The sequence below is a fragment of the Chlorocebus sabaeus genome, chromosome 9, assembly GCF_047675955.1.
Source record: "Chlorocebus sabaeus isolate Y175 chromosome 9, mChlSab1.0.hap1, whole genome shotgun sequence".
In the NCBI taxonomy this organism is placed as follows: domain Eukaryota; kingdom Metazoa; phylum Chordata; class Mammalia; order Primates; family Cercopithecidae; genus Chlorocebus; species Chlorocebus sabaeus.
Genome location: NC_132912.1, coordinates 98,336,305 through 98,348,534, shown reverse-complemented (window position 1 = coordinate 98,348,534; position 12,230 = coordinate 98,336,305). Strand labels below are relative to the sequence as shown.

The window sequence follows — 12,230 nt, the reverse complement described above, 5'->3', positions numbered from 1 at the left end:
TGTGCATGATTAAAGTTTTTTCCCTTATTTGTCATTCCCCCTTCTTTTTCCTCTCTTGTGACCCTTGTGCCCTGCTTGCGGGCATGTTCTCTTCTCTTAAAGCTGTCTGGGGAGACAAGACATCTGCCTCAACAGTGTTTGTTGGTGGAAGCAACATAGGCAAAACCCACAGAGGGACTCAGACGGGGAGAGAAGAAAGGAAAACAGGAGATTAAGCCCCAAGAGCTTGAAGACTAAAAGTGCGGTGAGGGTCTGAAGTTGGTGGGGTCCGACCTGAGCGAGCTCCCACGGTGGCACATAGCCCCAGCTGACATCCTTAGTTCACTGCATCCCCCCAGCTCCTCCCTGCCCGTCTTGTTGCCTCAGGATCACCTGACAGTTCAGACCCTCCCCACTCTCCCTCCATTTAGCTCCTGTCCTTAGGGCCCCTGGTGCCTGACAGTCTGCAGTTGAAAGATTTCTTGTCTCATGGGGGCCTCCTAAAGAAGTAGCACTCGCTTACAGTGCTGTTGCTTTTCCTCTGGGGATGTTTCACCAGCACAAGAATGATGGTGTCGTGTGGAACATGTTCCCAGGCTGGCTGCACAGCCTGCCTCTCATCCAGACCCTTACATGGTCTGGCAAGGCACCCTGACTGCCCTGCCCTCTGGATGGGAAGTTCTGGCGTAGCTTGCCTGAAAAGGCTATAAACAGCCCTGCCTGAAACTGTCACAAACACCACAATGAGCTCCCAACCAGACAACAAATGCCCAGGTATCTTAAATAGAAGGCAGCCTAAGAGAGCTGGGGCCCTTGGGGAAGACCACTGAGAAGGCAGACCTGCATCTGGGCCCTGAGAAAGACCACTATCATCAGACAGAAACCCCAAGTTTCACTCATTAAACTGGCCTGCATCAATCATTGCTATAAATGCACACATTGAGTTTAACTGCATCCCACAGAAACTTCAAAGAATTGGGGCTTGAACTTGATCATTCCTTTTTCTCATGTAAAAAGAGCTCTGGAAGTAGGCAGCTTCAAGGCTGAGGTAATGCCTCCATGAAGGCCATCAGGCACTGGGCCTGCTTTTGGTTTATGCTCTTCTGTCCTAGGGCAAGGCTCTTGTCCACATGGTAGTGGCATTCCAACCATCAGGACTGCATTCCAGCCAGCAGGAAGAAGGAAGAACCATAGGCAGAGGAGTGTCTGCCCGCTGCCCCTTCTAAGTGACGTTCCAGGAAGACCCCCGCAGTGGCTTGACCAAAACTAGCTCATGGCCTCCCTTCTCTAAAAGGGATCTGGGAGGTGTAGCTTTTTTATTTGGGCACACTGCAGCTCCAAGAAAGTAAGGGTGCTATTGGTAAGGGAGGAGGAAAATCAGATAGGGGAAGAAGATGATCCTAATTGATTCGTGGAGCTGAGAGCAGGATTCATTCACCCAAACAGTATGGCTGCTGGAGAACAAAAGAGGGCTGGGATGGTGGCCAGAGAGGTAGCCACAATGTCCCACTGCACTGCCTCACAGAAAGGAAATGGAAAGGAGAGGTGAGCAGACACTAAAGATTCATGGTGCTATTTGCAGCCCAGTGTAATGGAGGGAGCACTGAACTGGGACTCCAGAATTTTTTTTCCAGCTCTGTCACTGACTAGCATTATGACCTTGGGTAACTAAACATTTTTGCCACAGTTTCCACACTCACAAAATGGGAGCTTGGATAAGCTTTCTAATGAGATGGGGGTATGGGAGACTCTTCATCACTAAATTGCAAATTAGCTGAACAAGGTATTTTTTTATGTGACAGCCATAGCTGGCCAAGTCTTTGGTAGGCATTGAAAGCTAAATGCAACATCACTGACCCGCTCTTCTCCTCGCACACACACCCCTCTGCTATTTGCTGGATTTGTGGACCTCAGACTACTTCAAACTGTGGTTCAAGGATCATTGTAACAGAATGACCACAGGGGCTAGCTAAAACTCTAGATTCCTGCACCCAGATCTGCTGAGCCAAAATTTCTGAGGATGGGGCAAGGAATTGGAATTTTTAGTAAGCCCCTTATGTGATTTATCCCAGCATTACCACTACTGTAAGTAACCTGAGAGTTTTGTTTTTCTTCCATAATGAGAAGTCCAGAAGTAGCTCAAGACCAACAAGGCAATTCTGATGCCATTAGGAACCCAGACTCTTTCCAACTTTCAGCCCTGACATTCTTTTTTTTTTTTTTTTTTTTTTTTTGAGACGGAGTCTCGCTCTGTCGCCCAGGCTGGAGTGCAGTGGCCGGATCTCAGCTCACTGTAAGCTCCGCCTCCCGGGTTCACGCCATTCTCCTGCCTCAGCCTCCCAAGTAGCTGGGACTACAGGCGCCTGCCACCTCGCCCGGCTAGATTTTTGTATTTTTTAGTAGAGATGGGGTTTCACCGTGTTAGCCAGGATGGTCTTGATCTCCTGACCTCGTGATCCGCCCATCTCGGCCTCCCAAAGTGCTGGGATTACAGGCTTGAGCCACCGCGCCCGGCCAGCCCTGACATTCTTAACTCCGCAACTTCCCTTGCACCACGATGGCTGTTCCATCTCCACACCTGTGTTCCATCTATGTCCCAGTCAGGAAGAAGGGCAAGGGAAAGAGGCATGCACAACTGAGTTCGCCCAACACACCCACATTCAAAGAGCTTTCCTGGAAGCCCCAGTCAGTCACTTCCCTTATATCTCATCAGGAGGAACTGTTTCTTGGGGCCATGTGAACAACTATAGCTGCGAGGAGGCTGGGAAATAAGAGTTTTACAGCTGGGCACATTCCTGCTCAAACAAAAATCATGATCCTGTTTGTGAGGAAGAGAAGATAAAAATCAGGTAAGCTACTACATTAGGGGGTAGCCATGTTAGGTACAGTTACCCCTAGTGACTTTCCGAAGAGTAGATTTTCTTGGAAGGCTCTTTTATTCCCTTGAGTTCATTGGTAAGTTTTGTAATGCAGGTTTATATGGGAAAGCTAAAGTGCTCCATAAGAGATGGAGAAAAGACAAAATTCCCAGGTAGTTTTGGAGAGGAAAGAGTAAGTCGTAGGCCGGTGCAGTGGCTCATGCCTGTAATCCCAGCACTTTGGGAGGCCAAGGCGGGTGGATCACCTGAGGTCAGCAGTTCAAGACTAGCCTGGACAACGTGGCGAAACCTTGTCTCTACTAAAAACACAAAAATTAGCTGGGCGTGGTGGCGGGCACCTGTAATCCGAGCTACTTGGGAGGCTGAGGCAGGAGAATCTCTTGAACCAGGAGACGGGGGTTGCAGTAAGCCGAGATCGTGCCATTGCTTTCCAGCCTGGGCGACAAGAGCGAAAGTCCGTCTCCAAAAAAAAAAAAAAAGAGTGAGTTGTAGACTTGCCCTAGGCAGAGGCTACAAACTAAGGGTCAGTAGGAAATTAGGCTAAAGAAAGCTAAATGTAAGACACAAAGTATAGGAAAAGCCATCTGTTTTTAAACTGGTGGCTTGATGGAGGTTGTTATGTTGTTATGGACTGAATGTTTGTGCCCTTCCCAAATTCCTCGTTGAAGCCCTACCCCTCAATGTGATGGTGTTTGGAGACGGGGCCTTTGGGAGGTAATTAGGGTTAGATGACGTCATGAGGGTGGGGCCCTCATGGTGGGATTGGTGCTTTCGTAAGAGATGGCATGTCTCTGAACAGACTGTTGGGTAAACATGTCTCTCAACAAACTGTTGGGTAAAAAGTAAAATAAGAGATACTAGAGACCTTGACCTCCCGTCCTTCATGTGAGGACACAGTGAGAAGACAAAACAGTCTCCTGCAAGCTAGGGAGCAGGGCCCTCACCAGGAACTGAACTGGCCAGCACCTTGATCTTGGACTTCTGAATCTCCAGACTGAAAAATAAATTTCTGTTGTTTGATCCACCTAGTCTATGATATTTTGTTATGGCAGCCCAAGCAGAAAAAAACAGATGTAATTGTCTTGGAGGTACCTGCATTTTAGAAAAGGAGTCCTAATATTTCAAAGAATTGGCCAGAGTGGCATAGCGGAAAGAGTATGCATTTGGGAGTGATATGACTTGCACTGCCATCTATAAATTGTAGGAACTTGCAGGATTGTTTTTTGCTGCAATGAGCCTCAATGTCCTTATTTGGAAAAAAGTAGACAGCTAATACTTACCTTGAAGATTCCTGTCAGTAAATAATCAGGTCATGGACTGGACACCTAGCTCATGGAAGAAGCACCATCCATGCTGGCCACAATTAGCCACATCTGGTATATCTGTCTTTGTATCCTCCACTGAGCCCAGCAAGGCATAATGCACACAGATGTTTACTGAGTAGCTATTGAAACAGGCTACTTGGGCAGAGCTATTGAGGTGGAGGGGGCTTTCTCTGAGATCCATGGACCATTAGGGACGCTGGTATGAGGCTGGCAGTCTAAAACGATCATGTCTTCCCTGACTCCAACTTATTTCTAAACCATTGAGGAGTGTCATTGTTCTCTCTTCCTTATGAAAGTGCCCTGTGGAGTCTTCTGTAGTAGACATTGAGTTAAATGTTACAATGTCTTTTTCACTGGCACTTCTGGCAAAAATCGATGAATAACTTCATAACCACTCTTAAGGGCACCTCATGTAAGTTTGCAGATCTCTGCTATTTTGCAGAACTCTGCTATTAGTGAGAATGAGATTTTAAAGCCTCATTCAGTATCCAGCGAGCACCCACTACGTGCCAGATGCTGGAGATAAGAGATATTTCCTCCACCTGATGGTTCAAACATTGATCTGTCTGAGAATTGCTGCTCTAAACTCAGGTAATTCTTATCCTTAACTCCCGCCCTTTACTGCCTATTTTACCCTACTCCCTAAGAGAAATCCTTTGGCCAATAGGAAAACACCAAACTAGACAGATATGATCCCATACTGAAGGCAGAAGGATTCACCATAACCTAAGAAAATCAACTCACTCTTTATTCCATCTGGCCCCAGGATTCCTCTAACGCTAGAGGGCAGTCGGGTCCCATAGACCTAAGAAAGTCGGCCTGCTCTTCATCAATGCCCAGCAAATTATCCCCTCCTGGTCCTCAGGCTACTCTCCTGGAAATGAAGTGCTGGATCAGTAAAATAACTTCTAGAGATTCTCTTACCTACAGGGTAAGAACACAGGCCTTTCCAGTTTAGAGGCAGAAAAGGCCTGTGTTTAGGGTTTGGACCTTGATTCTAACACCTACTGGTTGTTTGACCTGGGGAGAGTGTCTTAACTTCTCTGAATTTTGATAATACGTATCCATAAATGGTTTTGCGAGAGTAAATGTAAAGCACTCAGCACAGTATTCAGCATGTGGTTAACCTTCAGTAACTATTGGCTGTTACTATTAATGATTGTAAGGAATGGCTTTCTCTTAGTTCTCGACATTGCTTTTTTTTCCCTTTGAGACAGGGGTCTCACTCTGAAACCCAGACTGGTCTCAAACTCAACTCCTGGGCTTAAGCAATCCTTCTGTCTCAGCTCCTGAATAGCTAGGGTTACAAGTGCATGCCACCGCACCAGGCCCTACATTTCTCTTTTATTTAAAGTCCAAGCATCAATTCCTAGGACATAAAGTGAGGACATTCTTAAGACAAATCTACTATGTACTAAGCATCATAGTAAGGGGGCCAGATGAATTATGTATGATGCCACAATAATCTAAGTGAGGGAATTGTTACCCCTATTTTACAGGTATAGAACCTAAAGATCAGTAAATTGCCCAAGATCACACTGTAGTGGAGGAATCTGGATTCGAACCCAAGACAACAGAGCTTCAAAACTCTTCACCACCACAGGGGGCGTAGCAGTAGTGTTTTCCCAGAAGCTTGTTGTACCTGATCCCAAAGGCAAGTTGTGAGGCTGAAGAAGGAGGTTGCCACAGCTACTAACTGGACCCCTTTTCACGTAATCAGATCCTTGGTCTGCTCCAGTTTTGCAAGAGGAGCCACTTGTCTGGAAACTCTCCTCAACACCTGCCCCTGGAGGGAGCCGACTGTGCCTGAATTATTTAGAGTCTCTAGACACTTGATATAATGAGCAGGTGTGGATGCTTCTCTGAATTCCCCAACATGCCTTTACTTACCTCCTTTCCCCTCCCCCCAGTTGCCTATGAGGAAAAAGGAGGCATCATCCTTTTCCTCACTGTAGATGTGTATGCCTCGTCCTTCATTTTTCATCCCGAAGTCTATTTGTAAGAAGTGGACCATTTTCCTTGCAAATATCAAAAATCATGTTGATTTCCATTGAAACTGGTGGTGTAAATTGACCCTAACTAGTAAATGCATAACTTGGCCAGGAGTGGTGGCTCATGCCTGTCATTCCAGCATCTTGGGAGGCCAAGGCAGGAGGATCACTTAAGCCCAGGAGTCTGAGACCAGCCTACGCAATATAGTGAGAACCTGTCTCTAATTTATTTATTTATTTATTTATTTATTGAGACTGAGTCTCGCCTGTTTCCCAGGCTGGAGTGCAGTATCACGATCTCGGCTCACTGCAACATCTGCCTCCCGGGTTCAAGTGACTCTTCTGCCTTAGCCTCCCGAGTAGCTGGGACTACAGGTGCATGCCACCATGCTCGGCTAATTTTTGTATTTTTAGTACAGACGGGGTTTCACTATATTGGCCAGGCTGGTCTTGAGCTCCCAGCCTTGTGATCCGCCCACCTCAGCCTCCCAAAGTGCTGGGATTACAGGCATGAGCCACCGCTCCCGGCCAAAATTCTTGTTTTTGAAGAATATTTACTGACATGGAGAAGAGATGCACTAGAAAATATTGAATAGGGAAAAACTAAGCTATAAAACAGTATAATTTAAAATTCTCAATTATATATATTTAGTTAAAAAAAGACTGAAAGACAATGTATCAAATAATATTATGGGCTGGGCACAGTGGCTCACAACTGTAATCCCAGCACTTTGGGAAGCTGAGGCTGGAGGATCACTTGAGGACAGGGGTTCAAGACAAACCTGGGCAACATATCAAGACCCTATGTCTACAAAATTTTTTTTTTTACTTAGCCAGGCATGTTATGTGTACCTGTAGCCCCAGCTACTTAGGAGACTGAGGTGGGAGGGTCTCCTGAGCCCAGGAGGTTAAAGCTACAGTGAGCAATAATCAAGCCACTGCACTCCAGCCTGGGTGACAGAGTGAGACCCTGTCTCAAATTTTTTTAAAAAATTATATGTATATATACACAAAGCAGAGAGAGAGTCTCACTCTGATTTCCAGGCTGGAGTGCAGTGGCACGATCTCGGCTCACCACAACCTCTGCCTTCCGGGTTCAAGTGACTCTCCTGCCTCAGCCTCCCAAGTAGCTGAGACTACAGGCACATACCACCATGCTCGGCTAGTGAGTGATTTCTACTGAGCAGTGAGATAAGTGAGTTTTATTTGTCATTATACTTTTCTAAGTTTTCTACTTTATTTTAAAATTTTCATAGCTGGTAATATTTCTTTCTATGGGAAATTATTGGTGCAGGCCAGGCATGGTGGCTCACACCTGTAATCCCAGCACTAACTGGGAAGCCTAGGCAGAGGATTGCTTGAGCCCAGGAGTTTGAGACTAGCCTGGGCAATATGGTGAGACCCTGTCTCTACAAAAAGAAAAATAATACAAAAAGTAGCTGAGCATGGGCCAGGCATGGTGGCTCATGCCTATAATCCCAGCATTTTGGGAGACTGAAGTGGGCAGATCACAAGGTCAGGAATTTGAGACCAGCCTGGCCAGCATGGTGAAACCCCGTCTCTCCTAAAAAAAAAAATACAAAAGTTAGCCGGGCATGGTGGCATACACCTGTAGTCCCAGCTACTCGGGAGGCTGAGGCCGACTTGAACCGGAGAGGCGGAGAATTGCTTGAACGGGGGAGGCAGAGGTTGCAGTGAGCTGAGATCGCGTCACTGCACCCCAGCCTGGGTGAAAGAGCAAGACTCTGTCTCAAAAAAAAAAAAAAAAAAAAAAGGTAGCCAGGCATGGTTGTACACATCTGTGGTCCTAGCTACTAGCTACTAGGGAGGCTGAGGTGGAAGGATTGCTTGAGCTCAGGAGTTTGAGACTGCAGTGGGCCAAGATCATGCCACTGCACTCCAGCTTGGGCCACAGAGTGAGACCCTGTCTTGAAAAAAATAAAAAAGAAAGAAAAAGAGAGAGAGAGCGAGAGAGGAAGGAAGGAAGGAGAGAGAGAGAGAGTCAGAAAAGAAAGAGAGAAAAAGAAAAGGAAGGAAGGAAGGCAAAAGAAAGAAAAGAGAGAGAAAGAAAGAAGAAAGAAAGAAAGAAAAGAAAAAAAGAAGGAAAAGAAAGAAGGAATTATTGGTACAATGGTGAAAATAAAATTTGTGATAACAATTTTTTAAATTTATAGACAGGTTTATTTTCCATCCCATCCTCCTTTGTATTCTATCTTTTACAGATGAAGAAATCAAGGTTCAGGTGCTCTCGGTGACATAGCCAGTTGAAGGGAAAGTACAGACTAGACGCCAGACCTTTACACAGGAGGGAGAGAGTGACCTCAAAGGGGAGTCTGGACTAGTGACTTCTAAGGCCCCTTCCAGACCGAGGCTCTCTTTCTCTCTGCTGCTGTGCTGGTTTCACCCCCTGCATTCACAGCCCTCCCAAGGTAAGAGAACTTCAGAAACCCATGAAGTGCTTCTGCCCCAGGTACTTCACTGAGCTCTAGTTTTCTTTCTGTAACTTGCAAATAGGGCTACAACTCTGACTCTGTGTTTCCAGATTCTGTTTCAATGCAGACAATTAGATGGTAAATAATTCAAGATAACGGAAACTGGCAAAGTGGTGTGTGATGTCCAAATAGCTATCTTCTTTACCCTCTGGTGTAAACTTCAGGCTCATCTGCAACTCAGGAGCCCCAGGAGTAAGTGAAATGTACAAACACAGGAATCTCCCCTGTTTCCATTCCCCTCATTTTAAAATATTGTTTGGGGGTGGGAATGCAGTTTAATCAAAGATTAAGGTAAGACAGTTTGGCTTTGGACGACAGATTCAGACAACTTCTTAGGCATGTCTGAATTTCTTCCCATGGTGGAGTAGAGTGATCAGAATCCAGAGGCATCAGTTTCTCCTTGACCTGAGGATTCATGATCCAAAGTTGTGGTCTCAGAAATATCACCATTCATCCTCTTTCTCTTCCTTCTGGGCAATGAGGGAGACACATTTCACTGGACCCTTCTAAACTGCCCCACCATTAAAGAAGTAGTCTTAGTTAAGACCCATTGAATTACAGGTAACGTAAACCACCTCTGCCCTGCCTAAGAAGAAAAGGATAATGTATTATATGGACATAGGGGTGTCTTATAAAGCCCAAGGGCAAAGAAAATAGAGATGGACCAGCCTCTTAAGAAATTGGAGCTAGAGGCGTCATGTTACAGGACTTCAAAATATATTACAAGGCGATAGTAACCAAAACAGCATGGTATTTGTATAAAAACAGACATATAGACCAATGGAACAGACTAGAGAACACAGCTAACTGATCTTCAACAAAGATGCCAAGAGCTTACACTGGGGAAAGGACACCCTCTTCCCTAAAGGGTGCTGGGAAAATTGGATAGCCACATGTAGAAGAATGAAATTGGATCCTTCTCTCTCACCATATGTGAAAATAAATTCAAAATGGATTAAAGACTGAAAAATAAGATCTAAAACTATAAAAATACTAAGAAAAACTCTCTTGGACATTGGCACAGGCAAAGAAGTTATGACTAAGACCTTGAAAGCACAGACAACAAAAACAAAAACAGACAAACGGGGCTATATTAAACTAAAAATCTTCTGAACAGCAGTTGATTGTTTCAATCAACAGAGTGACGAGACAACTTGTTGAAAGGGAGAAAATATTTGCAAACTATTCATTCAACAAGGGACTAACATCCAGAATATAAAAGGAGCTCAAAAATCTCAAAAAGGAAAGAACAAATAATCCCATTAAAAAGTGGGCAAAGGACATAAATAGACATTTCTTAAAAGAAGACATGTAAATGGCCAACAGGTATATGAAAAAATGCTCACCATCACTCATCATTAGAGAAATAAAAATCAAAACTACAGTAAGATCTTACTCCAATCAGAATGGCTTTTATTAAAAAGACAAAAAAAAAATAACATCTTGGTAAGGATATGGAAAAAGGGGAAGTCTTTTACACTGTTGGTGGGAATGTAAATGAGTACAACCACTATGGAAAACAGTATGGAGATTTCTTTTTTCTTTTTCTTTTTTCTTTTTTTGAGACAGAGTCTCACTCTGTCACCCAGGCGGAGTACAGTGGTGCAATCTCAACTCATTGCAACCTCTGCCTCCCGGGTTCAAGCAACTCTCCTGCCTCAGCCTCCTGAGTAGCTTGGATTACAGGCACCCACCATCATGCCTGGCTAATTTTTGTGTTTTTAGTAGAGACGAGGTTTCACCAGTTGTCCAGGTTAGTCTCGAACTCCTGATCTCAGGTGATCCACCTGCCTTGGCCTCCCAAAGTGCTGGGACTATAGACATGAGCCACCATGCCTGACCGGAGATTTCTTAAAAAAACTAAAAGTAGAATTACCATTTGATTCAGTGATCCTACTACTGGGTATCTACCCAAAGGAAAAGAAATCAATATATCAAAAGGATATCTGCAAACTTGCGTGTTTATTGCAGCACTATGCACAATAGCTAAGATATGGAATCCGCCTAAGTGTCCACCAATGGAAGAATAAAGAAAATGTGGTATATATACACAATGGAATACTGTTTAGCCATAAAGAGTGAAATCATGTCATTTGCAGCAACATGGATGGAACTGGAGATTATTATTATTATTTTTAATCACAAATAAGACTTTTTATTTGCCACTATTTTAAGTCTGAACTTTAAACAGATTCTTGGACTGGTCGTTCATATCCATCAGTTCATTCAACTTTAGCACCTGTCTTGTCCCCAGTGACTTTTCCAGAACTACTGCCTTCACCATGAAGCTCCATGAGTTTTCCCAGTTCAAACCTGAGCTTCTTCAGCATTTTTACTTTTCTAACAAAGACATCATGGAGAGGATAAATAGATTGGCAAGCCTTTTCTATGTCTTTTCCAAAGCTGTCTAGAATCAATTTATTGACTACTTCTTTCAAGTCATTTGTTGGCATCTCTTGGGTCATGATTTCCATTATCTTCTGGATTTGGTGGACCTGTTGGTGCTGAGCATAAGAGGTCTTCCGTATGTGATTGTTGCGTTTTTTAGTAAAGCCAACACAGAACAGACGAAGCAAGTAACCATGAGTAGTCTTGACATCAATGTGAGCTTCAATCATTGTCTGCCATTTTTTGACCATGGAACACATTTTGTCATGAATAAGATCCATGCCATGGAAGTTAGTCAGGCAGTTTTTGCCCTGAACATCTTCAGTAATCAGCTTGAATTTTCTAAATGCAAATTCATCGTTCTGCAAATCAGCAAGACTCACTTCAAACACACAACCCTTGAGGCTGTCGGATGCAATTTTGGTTCCTTGGGTCCTGGTGACTAACGTCTTTCCAATATTTCTTATATTGAACATAGCAGCTGCTTTCACATTATACCAATCTTTCTTAGAAAATGAATCAATCGCTTTCTTCTTGGCTCCCCTTTTGCTGCCTTTTGTAAGGCGCTTGTTCTTGCCAACCACCATGGTGCTGCTCAGAGAGCCACAAGGCCTAGAGGTTATTCTCTTAAGTGAAAAAAGTCAGGCACAGAACGACAAATATTGCATTTTCTCACTTATATGTAGCAGCTAAAAAAATTGAACATGTGGAACTAGAGAATGGAAAAACAGTTAATAGAGATGGAAGGGACAGTGGTGGAGGGGCGGGTGGATAAAGAGAAGTGTTAAAACATACAAACATACAGTAAGATAAAAGGAATAAATTCAATATTCCACAGCAGAGTAGGATGACTAAACTAAACAAAAATGTGTTGTACTCACATGACGGACACCCTGAATGCCCCTTCCTGATCACTATGTATTATATACATATAACAGATTTTCTCATGTACCCCATAAATATACACAAATAACTTTTTTTAAAAAAAAAAAGAAACTGGAACTAACTCACGAAGAAAAGGGAAGTGTGTGGCTCAGATAACCAACCATAGCAGGAGCAAGTGACTGGAATCAGGGACTCCAACATCCCCTGGGTGCTCCCAATGCTTCTCTTTTCCGTGGAAGGGCTTCATTTCCTCCTGCTGGAGACTGGCCTCTTCCATGAGCATGGGGCATA

General features: G+C 44.2%; 1 protein-coding gene across 1 annotated transcript; it reads right to left on the bottom strand.

The window, feature by feature from the left end:
* Positions 1-10,888: 10,888 nt before the first annotated feature.
* Positions 10,889-11,641, bottom strand: LOC103216310 (small ribosomal subunit protein eS1-like). Its single transcript, XM_038008866.2, has one exon. The coding sequence runs from the start codon at positions 11,639-11,641 to the stop codon at positions 10,889-10,891; it is 753 nt and encodes a 250-aa protein (XP_037864794.1).
* Positions 11,642-12,230: the final 589 nt, after the last annotated feature.

What these genes read in the sequence shown, in the direction of transcription:
- LOC103216310 (XM_038008866.2), bottom strand. Translation starts at nt 11,641, where the DNA reads ATGGTGGTTGGCAAGAACAAGCGCCTTACAAAAGGCAGCAAAAGGGGA.